Source organism: Podarcis muralis, chromosome 3 (genome assembly GCF_964188315.1).
Source record: "Podarcis muralis chromosome 3, rPodMur119.hap1.1, whole genome shotgun sequence".
In the NCBI taxonomy this organism is placed as follows: domain Eukaryota; kingdom Metazoa; phylum Chordata; class Lepidosauria; order Squamata; family Lacertidae; genus Podarcis; species Podarcis muralis.
The window spans coordinates 70,897,952-70,915,956 of NC_135657.1; the positions used below are offsets into that span (position 1 = coordinate 70,897,952).

The 18,005-nt window shown below is 39.0% G+C and overlaps 1 protein-coding gene across 2 annotated transcripts in view; it reads right to left on the reverse strand.

The window, feature by feature from the left end:
- Positions 1 to 18,005, reverse strand: part of FIG4 (FIG4 phosphoinositide 5-phosphatase) — a 63,822-nt gene that overhangs the window by 19,049 nt on the left and 26,768 nt on the right. For both annotated transcript variants that reach the window (XM_028723138.2, XM_028723137.2), the window contains exons 10-16: positions 16,533 to 16,630; positions 9,022 to 9,155; positions 8,057 to 8,173; positions 4,743 to 4,788; positions 3,040 to 3,188; positions 2,608 to 2,774; positions 429 to 567 (exon numbers count right to left, since the gene is read on the reverse strand). In XM_028723138.2, the coding sequence (XP_028578971.2) occupies positions 429 to 567; positions 2,608 to 2,774; positions 3,040 to 3,188; positions 4,743 to 4,788; positions 8,057 to 8,173; positions 9,022 to 9,155; positions 16,533 to 16,630 (850 nt within the window). The remainder of the gene's footprint in view (positions 1 to 428; positions 568 to 2,607; positions 2,775 to 3,039; positions 3,189 to 4,742; positions 4,789 to 8,056; positions 8,174 to 9,021; positions 9,156 to 16,532; positions 16,631 to 18,005) is intronic.

Genomic DNA, 18,005 nt, shown 5'->3' on the forward strand with positions numbered 1-18,005 from the left:
AGCCTAAACGGTTCAGTTTACTTGAAGAACTACCTGAACCAGTATGAATGGGTCTGGGCCTTGAGATGGGCCACAAAAACCCTTCTTGCACGTATACTATCAATGACTATTAGGTCATTGACAGTGATGGTCCCATATCTATGGAACACCAAAAGGAGATACAGTTGACTTGTTCTCTGATTGTTTTAGATTAGGCTTTGAAGACCTTTTAATTTCAATCTGCTTTTGGTTAAAACAAAAGGCCAAATATTTTTTAAAAACTATTACTATTCTTGTAACATATTTTTTATTGGTCTGGATTAGAAACTGTTGTATGTTGCTGTTTTAGCTTAAAATATTGCACTACTTGGTTTTAGAATTATTTTATGGTACTTATTATATCGCCCTAATTTTGGGGGGAAGCTAACAAGAAGAGTGCCATGAAATACCTTCTCTTTGCCTGGATAAGAGTCATTGTGTCTTTCTGGTGCAAGTAAAAATCAGTAGGAAGATCACAGAGGTGAGGCTTCCCTTCTTCTGGTTGAAATACTCCCAGAAACAAGTTAATTGAATCTTGCCTGTCAGCATCTGGAAGAAATGAGTAACAATTGAGAGCCATACACATATTTATGTGTGATACATGGTTAATCCAGGGGTGGGCTGAAAGGAACAACACCAAGAACACCAATTTGTCACCCTACTGCCACATGGCAAACTGGGGGTGACCATTTCAGGAGTCACAGTTTGACCCTCTCAAAATGTCTTTTTGGAGAGGGGAGCTTTGCCTTTGTAAGCAGTGGTTGGTACGGCTACTGGCACTGAAAAGTATTAATATATTCAAAAGGAAGAAGAAAAAATGTAAATGGTAAGACCCCAACAGGTACTGCAATTGCAAATCTCCATCCCCTTCCCCTCTCTAATCATTTCACTCCACTCCTTTTTGTTTTGGGAACTTGCCTTGAAATGTTCCTCCATGTTTGGGCAAACTTCCAAAACATTATCCATAAAATTAACAGAGAGCACATGATATACAAGGATAACTTGCAGGTTTATCAAAATAAACACAGCTTTAGAATGCAACTGAAAAAACCCGAATACAAGAAAAGCAACAGGGAAGTAACACTGGAGCTACCTTAAGAATCAACGTTGTCTGTTAAATGTGAAAATAACTGAAGTAACTTTTATGAACAAACTAATACAACAAAGCTGAAAAATAGTAGTTTGTAGTTTTATTAAAAGATGAAGCACTGATGGAAACATTAACTGTTTTCCCTTTAGCCATGCTGAAAGTGTGTGCTGCAATTAAGAAAATCCTGTACAGATTCTTTTCTAAATTATTTTTGTACCTACGTGTGCTCTAGCACATTTTTTGTATGCCGTCTGTGGAAAGACATATAACCAGGAGCTAATGAGCCAAAGTAATTGAGTTAGCTTAAACACTTCATTGCCCTCACTCGGCAAAAAATCTAAAGGGCCAGAATTAGTACGACTAGGACTGTAGTGCACCATGATTAACTGGATAGAGTAATCAGATTACTTTCCTATATATCAATTAAAGGGAAGTTGACTGTCCAGTCCTGTTTCTGGATAAATAGCCTGTTTTAGATTCCAGAAACAAGAAATGTGGCAACATTAATGCTGATGTCTGTAGTGGGTCATTACCCTTCCTAGACAGATCAGATATACTGCTTTACAATGGTTCTTCCAATAATCTTGACTACATAACGTGGAAAGAAATCAGTGGCTTATAATGCCGACAAACTACTGTTTGTCCTCTGTTGCCTGTTTGAAAAGGGATTAGAAGGACACACTTTTATACCTATAATAGAAATAACAGTATGTCTGGTTCTAAACGTTTTAACCACAGTGTGACATTTGGATGCCCTCTAATCTTGAGTGCTGCTTGGCAATTCCAATTCAGTCAAGCAGTGAAGAAAGTTACCTGCCTATGTGACCTTATTTCGCTTATATTTATGTTATTTTTGTCTGCTTCTCTACAGAAAAATAAGTTTATTTAAGAAGGATTCTGTCTAAACACTTACCATTCTTGCACTCAAATTTCTCAGAATAGATCACTTGGCTGCATGCATTTGGGCTTAATACTCATATTAGCAAGGTAATCTTCTCCGTGGTTTCGTGTTCCTTAACAACTGCAGTGGCAGTTATAAAGTAAATGGCCCTTGCTAGAATATTATAATGCTACTATTTGACTGAGTGCTTTACTCCAAGCCATGAACGATTTCCACTAACACACGGGGTGTTTTAGATATTTTACAGCCTATATAGGATCTGGAAAACAGACCCTTGATGGCTGCTTGAACACAACCATTCTGCTCACTGAGAAAAGGCATATTTTGTCCAGGGTTACACTGTCATGCCTGACAGCAATTACAGTGTCCAACCCTTAAGGTTTAACTCTGAAGCTGTCCTACTGAATTTAAAGTTGAGCCTGACCCAAATACCTTTCAGGCTGTCAACATGTTATTTTGACCCAGTTTCATTTTCATCATAAAAATTCAATAGCACCATGTAGCCAGTTGTTTAAAAAATCTGTGTTTTTTAAAAAATAATTCTCACTTTATCAAGAATGACAAATGTTGGAAATCTCAGAGAAAGAATTCAAGTTACCTGAAAAAGCATTACTATAGTATCTTGAAAGAGTTTGCATAATATCTTTAGAATGCTGGGTCCAAGGTGCTATTTTTCTGTAGGTTTTTACTCGATGAACAAGTTGAGATCCACCATACTGAAGTGACAATGTATCTCCATGATCTTCATACAATTCTTCAAATAATCTAAAGCAGAGAGAACAACATGGTTAAGAATTCCAACAAGATTAATTTTTACAACAGTATGCCAGTGATTGTTTCTATTTTATTTTTACTATCTTTCACCTAGAAAAATGTTTAAGTGTAAGCATCCATACTTATCTAAAATGATGTGTCAAAACAGAAATTAGAAAAGTATCAATAACAAAAAACATATATGCTCCATTTCTATTAACAGTTGTAGGAAAAAACTACTATTTTAATAATAATGATAATTTCTAAAATGTCTTACCTAACGGCATCTGTGTCAAACAGCAGATTGGGTTTGTCAATCAGGCCTAAGGAATAAAGCTGATAGGCCAAAGCACACTTCCCAACCATAAATTGGGCTGTGTTCGTGCGATCCAGACAGTCAACACAATTTGTTCGAAGAACTCCAGTCTGAAAAAATAAGTGCAGGGACATATAATTAGTTTCAAGTCCATTAGTAAATATCAAATTATTCTTTAGGGCATAACAGTACTTTTTGCCACCAAATCATCTATACTAATAGAACTTAATTAAGGTTGCACATGTGGTTCACTGGTGCAGATTCTCACATTTGCAAACCCATGGAAGTCTTTGGGGTACACTGAAAACTCACTCAAAGTGTACGGAACTGTTTGTGCACATAGTTCAGGTTTTTTAATTATTCTCTTGTTAATTTATAATACATAGAAACCAATGTAAATGCCCCATAGACAGAAGGAGCTTTCATTTAAGGAAGCAGAGTTGCACATCTTCCCACCAGTGCAACTCTCTTTCTCTTTACAAGCATCTGAGTGGGATGCAACTGAACAGATTTTTCATGGAATCATAGAATTGTGGAGCTGGAAAGGACCATGAGGATCATCACCCAACGCCCTGCAATGCTAGAATCTTGCCCAACATGGGGCTTGAACCCACGACTCTTAGATGAAGAGTCTCATGCTCTACCGACTGAGCTATCTCAGGTTCCTCAGTTCCACAATTCATGGCAGGTTTCTCATGTTTGGTTTTATGCAAGCATCTTGAACAAATGTATCTTTTTAACCATATCTACAGTATGAGATAAGTGAAACCTTTTTCGGAGTCATATTGCTTTGATAATAAGATTAATACAGTGATTTCTCATTCTTACATAATACTACTTTAAATTTGAAGTATTGGATATCATTTCAAAAAAAACTGCTTTCAACCCTGATACTAAAAGTATTTGGGGAAAAGCCATATGTTTATAGAAGAAGAAGAAGAAGAAGAAGAAGAGGAAGAAGTTTGGATTTGATATCCCGCCTTTCACTCCCTTTAAGGAGTCTCAAAGCGGCTAACATTCTCTTTCCCTTCCTCCCCCACAACAAACACTCTGTGAGGTGAGTGGGGCTGAGAGACTTCAAAGAAGTGTGACTGGCCCAAGGTCACCCAGCAGCTGCATGTGGAGGAGCGGAGACGCGAACCCGGTTCCCCAGATTACGAGACTACCGCTCTTAACCACTACACCACACTGGCACCCTATAGAGACATCAAGTGTGTGCTTGCACATCTGTAGCACATTGAAAAGTTGTGCAGCAATTCTGCTTCATACAGAAAAATGTGTGCGTTTTAGCTATGAATATGTAGAAGCGTAAACATTAACAGAAAACATTCTTGGAACTGAAATTATGGATATTATGTTGTACAGTGGTACCTCAGGTTAAGAACTTAATTCGTTCCGGAGGTCCGTTCTTAACCTGAAACTGTTCTTAACCTGAGACACCACTTTAGCTAATGGGGCCTCCCACCGCTGCTGCACAGCTGCTGCACAATTTCTGTTCGTGTCCTGAAGCAAAGTTCTTAACCCAAGGTACTATTTCTGGGTTAGCAGAGTCTGTAACCTGAAGCGTCTGTAACCTGAAGCGTCTGTAACCCGACGTACAACTGTTACAGGTTACAGACGCTTCAGGTTACAGACGCTTCAGGTTACATACTCCATTAAAATACCTGTAAACGGCCAGTGGGAACCACAATTCCTCCCAACTCATTCCACCTGTAAGACAGAACATTGTGTGTTACAAAGTATTTATTCTATAAGAATTATCATCAATCTGCCCTCAGTCAGTAAAGACATAACCCTGGGAGATAATCCTATAGACATTTACAACTCTGGAGCTTAATGCTTGGGGAGATAATTCTAGGAATCTGAAGCTCTGCTCTAGCAAGGAAACCTGAAGCGGCTACAGTAAACATCAACCAGAAATTACCCTGCATTTTGGAAAGGGGGTGAAATGTAATGCATAGTTCTACAAACACTGAAAAAGGTCGAAGTGCAGACTTGGAAAATTCAATTTAGAAACAAATAGTGTATGCTTAGCCTTCAGTCAAGCTCAGTATAGGTTAGTTTTGGTTTAAAGTGCAGCTTATAAACTTAAGTGTACAAGTAGGCCTCAGTTCTTTCACAGAAATGCTTAAACAGAAAATGTTATCCTACAACCAGGGCACTTGGTATTATGGCACAGAGGAAAGGGAAAATGCTACTAATCCTGTTTGAACCTTGTATGGGAAGCCAAGGATGATATTACAGTACTAAAAGGCCCAATTTGGGTAGGAAGTTTCGTTCTTTTGAAGAAAGCAGTTCACTCAAGAGAATTGTTACTGACACTTCACCTGAAGGAAGTACTTTCCACATAGTTAATTTCCATTAGCATATAAATTACTCTGAATGCTTTGTAATGGAATAGACATTCAGGTCTCAAGACAAATGGTTCCCCAAGAACAGGTTTCATTACATCCCAACACAAATGAATTGCCTGTAAATATTAAAAAATACCCTTTAATATTAATGGCTTATACACCATTGAATAATACGTAAAAATATATTAACAAGTTGAATCAAGCAATTGTATGTGGTAGATCAATAACTGTGTAAGCAGTCTCAAATTAATTTGTAAATTGTAATGAAAAATCAAGCATTACAAGTACAGTCTTTTTTGTTACACACATTTAAGATTTGTATTTTGCCTCCTATGCTACAGTATCTGCTACATGAAGAATAAATCATCTTAGTGACTACTACTCAGAGCCAATTGAAACAAATAAGAAATGAGCAACAGCAAAACTGTGTTAATGTGTATAGCAACATTAATTTTGATAAAATATACAGAAACCAGTTTTGTATTGGGAAGATGTAGCCTATCAAATCACCCAGGAGATAAACCATGTGAGGCAGAACTTGCTACATGATAAAATACCGTTTGCATTCCCTATATAATTCCTAGCAGGGATAAAGAGCCTGTGGCCCTCCAGATGTTGCTTGGCAACAACTCCTACCAACCCCGACCACTGACTATGCTGGGTGGGGCTGATGGACACTGGAGTTCAAAAACACTTGGAGGGCCACAAGTTCCCTAGCCATGGTTTACAGTAACTGATCATTAGATTCTATTGATGGTATTGCAATTTGTGAACCAATGGTTTTAATCTTGTGAGATCTTCAGATGAAGAGTAGTATATAAATTGTAACAACAGCAACAAATTGTTTCTGTGTAAATACTTCTTTACTGAAAAAGGAGGAGGAAATTATCTTTCAACAGTCAATTGCTGTTTTTCTCTAAAGCAGCTTGAGGAGAGCTCCTTTTCAGGAGCTGGGCTGCAAGATTTAATTCAGATTTCTCTTCTCCTTCCATGTGATGTTTTATTAATAAATGAATAATTAAGGAAGTCCTTTGTCTAGCTAGAAATGACAAACTATCACATGTAACAAAGGTAGGTAGTTTCAAATAGCACATTGACAGTGCCATAGATTTAAAAACAATTGACCAGAGAAATAATAAAAATTATCCCCCTGGAATAATCAGAACTCTTCAACCATGAATCAAAGCTAGTTAGTCACACTTAAGTGCCATTTAATGGAACAAATAAGTTCCAAATAATTTTTCTCATTGTTTTCCATGGGACTTAAGCATGATGAGCTTTCTTTGGACTGGAACTTTAGTATCCTGGTGGACTTCACAAAATTGGCACTAGTGAAACCTAGGTGACTTCAGAGACAATCCACAGCATACAAGAGCACTGTGTTTTAACAAATATTGCTATAAGACTTCAACTAACAGCACTCAATGCTCAACTGGCTTTTGAGTTTAGAGCAGGCAAGATAGCTGCCAAGATTTAAAAATCACCCAGAGAAACCCAGTGTACATGATAAACTACTGCATGTATTCCCTAATTAAGGTAAAGGGACCCCTGACCATTAGGTCCAGTCGTGACCGACTCTGGGGTTGCGGCGCTCATCTCACTTTATTGGCCAAGGGAGCCAGCGTACAGCTTCCAGGTCATGTGGCCAGCATGACTAAGCCACTTCTGGCAAACCAGAGCAGTGCATGGAAACGCCATTTACCTTCCCGCCAGAGCGGTACCTATTTATCTACTTGCACTTTGACGTGCTTTTGAACTGTTAGGTTGGCAGGAGCAGGGACTGAGCAACGGGAGCTCACCCCGTCGCGGGGATTCGAACCGCTGACCTTCTGATCGGCAAGTCCTAGGCTCTGTGGTTTAACCCACAGTGCCACCCACGTCCCATTCCCTAATTAGTTCATACTAATTATTCATTAGGAACTTGGGGCAAGGTTCAAAAGCACAGGATACAGCAGCTATGACAAGCATCATCATCATCATTTAATTTGTATACCGCCTTTCTATCTTACAATACTCAAGGCGGTTTACTAGCTGAAGAAACAAAGAATGTACACCTTATAACAATCTAATGCAATACAAAAATGTGACAATAAAACCTAGCTTTAAAATAAGCAATCTACATCAAATAAAGTAACATCCAACAAGGAGGTCAGGATCTGGTCTGTGCATGGCTTGAAAACTATTTGGAAACCATGTGCGTACTGCTTTGAGTTCCATGGAAGAAATGTGGGTTATAGTTGTAATGAATAAACACAATAATGAGATTTGAACTTTCGGCTTACTATACTAAAAAGGGAGCATAAAATTGGTGTTCTTGAAGCAGCCAGAAAAGCTTAGCTGACTTCTGCTTACAAATAACCTTCAATTAATGTTCTTAGAACTGTTTATCATCTCCCAGGAAAGCAAGAAAGTATAAAATTAAAGGTATAGGAGATTTGCTGACAACACAAATAATAAAACACTATTGTATGACAAACAATGATTACCCCTTGTTGTTATGAAATAGCTGGAGTATACTTTTCTATTTGATCTACATCAGTAATAAATGAATGTGGATTTCAAACTACTTTTTAGAAATCTTTTAAAATAATTATACACAAGAGAGCATTCTCCCGCATACATACTTTTCATCTGGGCGCAAGACACTGCAGTAGGAAGAAGGGTGATTTACAAAGAAGCCAGTTTTCTTCACTACATTCTCTGCAATAACGCTCAGCCTGTCAAGGACGTTACATAGTTTGCTAGATGGAAATAAAAGCAAAAACACTGAAGACATGTTTGTATTTACTCTCGTGGAAGAACATCTTTTTTAAAAAAATCACTTAAATAAACACCAGCCTCTTCTGCACTCTGCATGCATTGTATCCCTAAGCAATGTTAACCGAAGTTTAAAAAGAAGATAGCAACACACTATCAATAAAAGCATAACCTGTTAACTACTTCCATTTCTCTGTGGCAAAATCATTTTCATAGAAAAGGGATGGGGAACTGGTAACTCTCATCAGCCACAGACACCATGACAGGAGTTGGTGCAACAAGATCTGGAGGGCCAGAGATTTCCCATTCCTGTTACAGCATCTCCAGAAGAATGGATCATAAACAATCAAACAACTCTGCTAGTTTTACTCATGTAAAACTACTCACAATCCATTTTGGACTATCTGATACAGTTGGAATTTTGAGAAAGTGCTGTGGGCAACAGTTACAAAATGGCTGCCATGGGGAGCAGGGTATAACACAATATAGCTACCATGGGACAAAACACTAAAGGGGGGGATAAGCTGAAATACTTGCACAGATTGAACATTTGTAATAGCACAATGTTGAATTCCACCCATGAAGTGCTTTAAAGTCTAAGCAAAAAGCCTCTGAAATGCAGAGCTGGCTGGGTTGATTTCCAAACAGTACCATTTAACACAAATGACTCACATTTCATTTACATTCCCATGATACACTAAATGAACAATATAAAAATGGAACTTCATCTCCAGGTCCACAAAAGACACACTCTGAAGAGAGTTATGACAAAGTTCCCTCTGTCCCAACTAACATCTGGAGTCATGTGCTGCTCTAGTAATAAAACACATACCTCTTTGTATATTTGGCCATGTCCCATGGAATATATACAATTGCATGTTCAGGAGGTAGAAACTGATTGAGGTAGGTGACAGCAGCGACAAGCTCTTCACTCAATATCCTTTCATGTTTCCGTTTTTCACGTTCCTTCAAAAGGGAAAAATTAACTGATCATGGTAGTACATACACAAAGTAATGTTAACTCTGAACAAAAAAGAGAACACAAATATTGCAAATGATACAGCAGGGTAGGATTTATTTCTGCCCCCACAAAGTGTAGGCAGCCCTTTCTGGGGATCATCACAGATGTAAGATAATGAAGAGAATCACTGTCTCAAGCCTCCCTAAATTGACAGAAAAATCTGTTCATTTCACTCAATTAAAAAGGCAAGGTCCTGGGATCTTGTGAGCACATGTAACAATGCAAAAAAAAAGAAGAGTCACTATTGTTTAGCATATGTTATTATTTTTTAGAGTATGCATCTGCCATTCATCATGAGACCCCAAGACATGCTTAAAATACAGTATTAAAAACAGTTGGAACAGATTGCAATCAAAATAAATGGGTGGTCCTAAAATATATGTATCAAGTGTCAAAGGTCAAGGTGAATAGGTGTGTATGTGTATTTAGAATACAATGGAAAGTATGTAATGAAGGTGCCAGGTGTACCTCTGTGATGAGGGCCTAGGTTGAATGGGCTAGGAGGAAATGATCTCGTTAATACTCATTAAGTATTAAGCTACTCTTTTGCTTCAGTGACTTCAAGTGATAATGTTGCTATGAGAAATAGAAGTCCAAGTAGTATAAGAAATGTAAGCTACACTTTGGGGAAATCCTGAGTTCTAACAAATGTATGGGCCTATTAGACATGCAAAGTTATTACAACTTCCCATGTGCTCCTCACCCACTCACAGGGTAGAAACACTATTCTGTGGCAAGAAGAGTGTATGAAAACAGCAATCTCACCTATTTAAACCTCATTATCCTGGGCTTTCCATCTGAAACAAGTGTAATGAGCTGGACTTTAATTCCATATCCTAACCCCAAACCCAAATGGCATTTGCAAACATATGGCTTTTGAGCAGAGTTTATGGAAAACAAACTGTAAAAATAAAGCACAACTAATGTCACATCCTAGGCAGTCCTATGCATGTCGACTCAGAAGCCCCTTGTAAGCCTGTATACCAGCCAAGTCTGACGTATATAACCACAAACTAAAGGATTATCCTTTCCTCAGCTTAGATCTTCCACCTTGGCTGTGAATCTTGGAAGACCTGCTCCCTGGCTTGAAGGCCTTGTTCCACCAGGCCTGGGAGGACAGGGTGCCTGACTGACTCCAGCTATGAAAGCCAAGCTGCTGAACAGGCTCTTGGGCAGGGATATTGTTTAATCAAGCCTTGGCTTAGCTCAGCACAGCGTAGGAACACAAAGGACCTTGAAAGACAAAGTGACTGAGCTTTTCTCCAGAAGCCTACCCAATTATTTAGGTCCTCGTAAGCCATAGCTTGGCTTACAGCGCCATGTGAACCAGGCCAATGGAAGTAAGTGTCAGTATCAATAATGACTAATATGTAGGTTTATATTGTCTTTTAGTTCCCTCCTGAATGATCTAATATCATAAAAATACAATGCGTCTATGATGGCAATGCTTTCGAGAAAAAACAAGCTGAAGAAAGACTAGAACTGGCATGGAGACTAGCTCCTTTCCACAGAGTCACCAGCCTGAGTCTGTAGAAAGCAAGGGAAAATAATAAATAATTTTGTGAGGTGGAATTTCAAAAGTTAAAGCATAGTCATAATTTTTTTTCAGACAGATTTTTTTCAAGTCCTATTAAGTATAGTCCTCTAGATACCAGTAATTGGGACCAAGGAGAAAGCCTGACTGTCCCTTCCAAACTAAAAGGCTAATGAAGTGTTTTGTAGAGGTGCCAGAAGCAGAACAGCAGTCCTCAGACCTTTGAACCTGGTGCTGAGGGTGGCACATCCTATTAGACAACCATAACGTTTTGGGAAGTAAGCCGTCTTCTCTTACCTTCTATGTCCCTCAGTGGGTGAGTAAATGACCTCTGTAACCACCCAAGGATGAAACTACTAGTGCAAACTGATGATAAATTTATTTCAAGGCCAAGCACTATATTGCAAATTTCCATTAAATAATTCCTGGCAACACACAAAAGGGACTTCTTACCTATTGCAATACTCTGTGATTGGAATTGGCTAAGTGGTGCAGAGAGTTGTTTGGCCAGAGAACAGGAGACTGAAATAAGTATCTCCAAGAACTGCTCTACATTCAAATGAAAGTATAAAATCTCTGTGGGGCAGGAAAAAGTGTATTGTTTTAAGACTGGGGATATTTATAAATTGTTTGAGATTCTCCTTGGCAGATATGTGCCCAGTAGCCCTAGTGCAACAGCCTCCACTGCGTGCCCAGCTGCTTCCCACTCTCACAGTCATTGTATTCAACCCATGGTTAAAACATTTCTCCATACAAATTTTAGAGGAAGAATGTTTTATGAAACAATTCAATAACTTAAACTTATCCATACTTGGACTTGTAAAAGAAAGAAAGGAAAGGAAAAATTTATATTTGAATATACTATTGTTTAGTAATTCAAACTTGCAGTGCTTCTGATATAAAAATATACTGAAGTACTAACTTAGTGTGATTTTCAAGAGGCTGGTCTTTATCATAAATCCTCTCCATCAGGCCAAGACTAGATAATATCCATAATTAGTAACACTTTCGAATAGGTTTTTAAATTTCTTTTTTGTCCTTACTTTACCATTGTTGCACATTTCATGAAATGCCAGTTTCAACTGTATAAATCCAGTGACTAAAACGTAAACACATCCCCCCAATTCAAAATGGCCTTTAAGAGGCCAAGCACGAGGCCGTTGTAAACAACATTAGACATAACAGGGAACAAAATCATTGTGGCTCTTGTATTTTTAGATTGAGTTTAGAACTATACTGTGTATCCAGGCTCACATGACTCTGCCATGTGAATCATTCACAGGGCTTCTGTAGTGTGGCTGCAAATGTGTCTCCCTGTGGGTGCTTGATGCTAGGATGTTAACATTAATGCTCTCTTACCACTTGTGTGTAGGGGGAAGGGGAAATAGTATCCTGTTCATGTGAGGAAGCATTGAATTAACTGCTAATCAACCAGAGAGGCTTTCTAATTCAAGTATTTGGAAGTTCTCTTCAGATCAATGAGGGTTTTTAAAAAAATGCATTTGTTTGTTTAATGCGATGTGGAAAGGAAAAATAATTAGGGATATACTTTTTCAGCATTTTCATGTAATCATGACTTCCACTGTAGACATTTTAACAAGTATCGTATTCAAAAATGTAGAGTAAGCTTTTAATTATGCACCTAAAACATATGTTACAAAATGCTGTCAGTGTAAACCTTTCTTCTTTTTTGTACCTTTAAAAAAACATTCCCAGTATTATTTGCAGAATGTTTTCCAAGGCAATATATTTGCGTCGTCATCCCAAGTTGTTTGCAAATGGTGTCTTTTTCCAACAGAAGGCTCTTTGATCTAGCAGCATCTTCTGTCAGTGGCACAGGGATCAAGGTGATTTTTGGGGGGGAAAATGTCCCTCTCATCCTGACAACAAATGCATGCATAGGGCAGTCAACTTTCTGCCCCTAATAAGCCCATGCAAGACACTAAGGCACACAAAGCCTATATAGTCAACTCAGTTTGCACTTAATGGGCAAAGGCTGGTCTATGTTTACCTTTTGGGATACTCTTCTTCTCCATTTATTATTGTTATTGTTTTGACCATCATGGTCATATTAGCCCAAGGGAGTAAATAACAATAATACACACTGATACAATAGTGAAGGGTAGCATCTGGCTTAATCAAGCCATGGCATTATTCAGCAGGCCTTTCGCTCAAAGCTTTTCAATAGGGCTGCACCATTCAGTACGTTATAAATAGCACACACTATTTATCACATCTTTTCTATGACTAGTAGGTCATAATACAAGAACTGCAGAGGCAAAAACTAATGTATGAAAGTTCAGGTACTGGAATAATTATAATAATTTAAATGATGTGCAATTTAAAATGTGCCTAACAAAATATGAGTCAAGTCACCCTTTTCCAAGGATAGACTTGAAACATAAAAATTTTTACTGCTCTTGTTCTTTGTATACAACAGACATAAAGATTTGCCACAATTCTGGATGTACTAGGTAGGTCTGGATAGCTTTTTCTTTAAATATAGCAAATGCTTAACATATTTAACATACTAAGGCAGAATGACCAGCACCAGAAAGAAAGTATAAATGAGACGAGGGAATCATCTAAACAGAAAAGTGGATTTTTCTTCCTTAGGTATCATTTGCTTTCAAGAATATAAAGTACCAAAGAAAGTGTCTGCTTTCCAAAAGACTTAATGCTGAGTTAGCATACCCACAAGCAAGCACCAGGACTTATAAAGAGAATTTGTATTAATATTTTGATGATAGCTTGAAAACTTCTTCCATCTGTTGCTTCCCTATTTTCTAGCTGTTTTCAGCATTATAATGTATCTTTTGGTCTCATCTGCTGCTTTCCCCCCATCTCTTCAGTTTCTAAAGAGCTATGACAAGAAACACCTGCCTTGGGTCCACGTTCTCCTCTACAAGCTGGGCACAGCAATTTAAAGAGAACACATATGAATCATCAGCTCTTGTCCCTACAGCCTTTTGCTTCCACCCTAATGCCCTGAGCATGCCATGTGCGTGTAATCTGCCTGTGACTGCACTGCCTAGAAAATATGTCTACCTAGGCAGCCAATCAATGATGCACTAAGTAACGATGCACAGATGCTATGCACTCAGTGATTCTACTGACCCTCCCATGAGGGATTTTGGAGTGTGGCAGAAACATTGCTGCCAGTGGCTGACACTGATCAGAGGGTTGCCTTACATCTTTTCCAGTTTTATCCTCTCAAGATGAAAAGTTCCTGCCGATAACCAGCTTAGTCATTCTTTATGGCACCCCTCCTTCTTCAGATGCAGGGAAGGAAAGCTAGAATAACTGGTTTGGAATTTTTCAACTGCTTCTTGAAATGCTACAGAGTTTCAAACTTCTGTAAAGGTATCCTGAAATATTTTTACCCAGAATGTTACAGAAGTTCCTAAAATTTAGATCCTTCTCGAGCACCACAGTCTTGGCAACTAGAGAAACATTTTAATAGTTGCCCTTTTTCCTACATCAGTCTTTTACAACTTACTATGTTTGAAGCACTAAAAACTTGGTTGTTAGAAATTCCTTACCTCTATACACATTAAATTTCCTTTTGGCTGTGCCCTGTTCTGTTTAGAAGCCTCATGTAGAGCCTCACATATATCTGTTTAACTTAGCTTTACAATATATTGAAATAATGGTACTAATATTATTTTTCTCCCAGGAGGATCCACAAATAGAAGCTGGCAGAGATGGAGAAAGAGGGATGTTGAAATACTCTTATGGGACTTGCATATCCTGTTAGGCAAATGCATTTTGGAGTGTTGAATTGGCTGTTGACAGCTGTTCTGAAAGAGCCCTGGAACAATGCAAGTGAAAACAAATGAACTATTTTGGTAGCCTGGTTTATTTTATTCCCAAGACACAGCTCCTTCAGTCCAATTTATGTTCTACACAGATCAAAAGGATATTTTGTAAATTACTGTAAGACATCTGAAAGCAGTCCTGTTTAAGGAAGTTTTTAATGTTTGATGTTTTATCGTGTTTTAAATATTCTGTTGGGAACCGCCCGGAGTGGCTGGGGAAACCCAGGCAGATGGATGGGGTATAAATAATAAATTATTATTATTATTATTATTATTATTATTATTATTATTATTATTATGAAAATGCAAAATGTATTATATGCTTAAGATTACTGTTGGGAAGAGCAAAAAAATTAGAATATTTCTACTTCCTAATGAAGTAGTTTTGGACAGATTTTGCCCAAAAGAGCTGTCAAGAGTTGAGCTGGTTTGAGAATGAGCCCTCACTTTCCAAAATGACTTTTGCATTATTTTTACTTTATTTATGTGGATACCACAATTATGCTAGCCACTGAGTTCTAGTAGAAGTACTTACAACCACAAATATAAAACACTGGCACACAATGCCTAAAAAATGCTACATACATCACGAATGGGGGTGGATTAGGACTCCAATTTTACTTTTAAGACTTGGATTGGTCTTCAAGGAAGAGTGCAGTGAATCATGCAAGCTTCCTCAGAGCACAATTCTCCCTCACATCAGCACTCACTAAGTTATGTCTATGCATCATTTGCTAAGGCTGTCAAACACTGCAGATGGTCTGTAGATAGTGTACATATGGCACTTGCAGACATTTAGATTTTTGGAAGAGGAGAGGAGGCTGGTTTCACAAGGATGGGGGATCTGTACCATCTGCTTGCAAACAGGATAAAGATACCCAGGAACAGTGCTACATAAATGCTAGGACACAGGTGGCACAGGTAGTCTAAACCACTGAGCCTCTTGGGCTTGCCAATCAGAAGGTCGGCGGTTCAAATCCGCACGACGAAGTGAGCTCCCATTGCTCTGTCCCAGCTTCTGCCAACCTAGCAGTTTGAAAGCATACCAGTGCAAGTAAATAAATAGGTACCACTGCAGCGGGAAAGTAAATGGTGTTTCTGTGCGCTCTGGCACTTGTCACAGTCCTCTGTGCACCAGTAGCGGTTTAGTCATGCTGACCACATGACCTGGAAAGCTGTCTGTTGACAAACGCCAGCCCTCTTGACCTGAAGCGAGAAGAGTGTTGCACCCCATAGTCTCCTTTGACTGGATTTAACCGTCCAGGGGTCCTTTACTTTTTTACCTTACATAAATGCTCCAAGCACTTTTCATACCAAAGAGCATAGCTGAAACCTACAAAAGGGCACAAAGGTCTCTATTTCAACAGATTATCCCACTGCATTAGAAGCACTTCAGTGGGAAGAACTGGCTCACTGGTAAGTTATAAGGAAAAGGCACTTGCTGACACCTCAAAAGTGGCCTAAAGCCTACTTGCCCCCTATAAATGGGCTTCAGAAGCATGGAGGATCCTTTGTAGCAGCTTTTCATGGGGACTAGGAGAAGGGATAGGGAGAGAAACAGCCTTCTTTCTAAACCAAGAGAAGGCAGTGGAATCTTCAGTAAATGTAGCTTGGATCCAGATGCCTTTCCTTGAGAATGTTCAAGAAATTAGAATACATAAAGCAATGTTCTTAACAGTATAATAATAAAAGCAGTAAAATATAATTATCTGCAAATTGAAATCAAAGGTGGAAGCTGCATTGTTCCCAGATATATTTTTCATGAAGTCTGTTAACTTCAAAAGCTTGCCTATCACTGTACACATGAACTTATCATTAAACCTACTTTGCATCTTAAGTGCTAAACACTGCTCTTCTAAGAGCCAACATCTTGATTTCAATAGTTTCTCTCTGAGAAATGAACACAAGGAAATGAATATATGAAAAGTTCATTGGCTTAATGAATAAATGAAGATAAAACCATGCCTTACCTTTACAAGATTCAAAATTATGATAGGGGAGCCAAACCTCTGGAGCATCTGATCAAAATGAAGAGCAGCTGCACGTGCATAGGGGTCAGCCTGATCCACTAGAAAAAGGAACTACTATTATTAGGTGGACTGTGATTATTTTGTTACAGTGGTACCTCGGGTTAAGTACTTAATTCGTTCTGGAGGTCCGTTCTTAACCTGAAACTGTTCTTAACCTGAAGCACCACTTTAGCTAATGGGGCCTCCTGCTGCCGCCGCGCTGCCAGAGCACGATTTCTGTTCTCATCCTGAAGCAAAGTTCTTAACCTGAAGCACTATTTCTGGGTTAGCAGAGTCTGTAACCTGAAGCGTATGTAACCTGAAGCGTATGTAACCCGAGGTACCACTGTATTAGGAATTGCACCACTAAATGTGCCAAGTTTTAGCAGTCTCCAAAAATATTCAGGCTGGCATAGGAGTGGGAGCGTTTGACTACAGTGTCAAGCACACACTATGAAGTTTTAGCAAGCTTAATAAACTTGTAAAGAAATTACAATGTAGGGAGAAAGAAACATTTTTTGGTTTATTTCAGACTGATGAAATTCTTTGCCTGCTAGCCTTTTGTTAAATATATATTTATTCCTGACCTGTGACTGTTAAGGGACAGCCAAAAAAGAAAAAAAAGAATCTGGAACTCCCATTTAAAATGATAAAATAGAAATGAAAACTAGCAAGGCTTATGGAAGCACAAGATAAGGAAGTGTTGGGCAAATAATTCCGAAGGGAGGGTACAATTGTGGTTCTACAATCCTTGTAATTTTATTGCCAGGCTGCAAACTGGGGGCAGCTGTGTGTAGGGGGAACTGGACAAAACCCTATGCAAAACTGCCTTCAGTTGAAAAATCAGACCTAGTTTAGGGACTGAATAGTGGAGCAAGGGACGCGGGTGGCGCTGTGGGTTAAACCACAGAGCCTAGGACTTGCCGATCAGAAGGTCGGCGGTTCGAATCCCCGCGGTGGGGTGAGCTCCTGTTGCTCGGTCCCTGCTCCTGCCAACTTAGCAATTCGAAAGCACGTCAAAGTGCAAGTAGATAAATAGGTACCGCTCTGGCGGGAAGGTAAACGGTGTTTCCGTGCACTGCTCTGGTTCGCCAGAAGCGGCTTAGTCATGCTGGCCACATGACCCAGAAGCTGTACGTCGGCTTCTCGGCCAATAAAGCGAGATGCGACTGGACCTAATGGTCAGGGGTCCCTTTACCTTTACCTAGAGCAGTGTTTCCCAACCTTGGGCCTCCAGCTGTTTTTGGACTACAACTCCCATCATCCCTAGCTAGCAAGACCAGTGGTCAGGGATGATGGGAATTGTAGTTCAAAAACAGCTGGAGGCCCAAGGTTGGGAAACACTGACCTAGAGGAGCCCAAACAGGTCCAAGGAATAGATCTTGGAATAGATGTCTGATCAAGCTAGACATTAAAGAGATACCTAGTTGACAC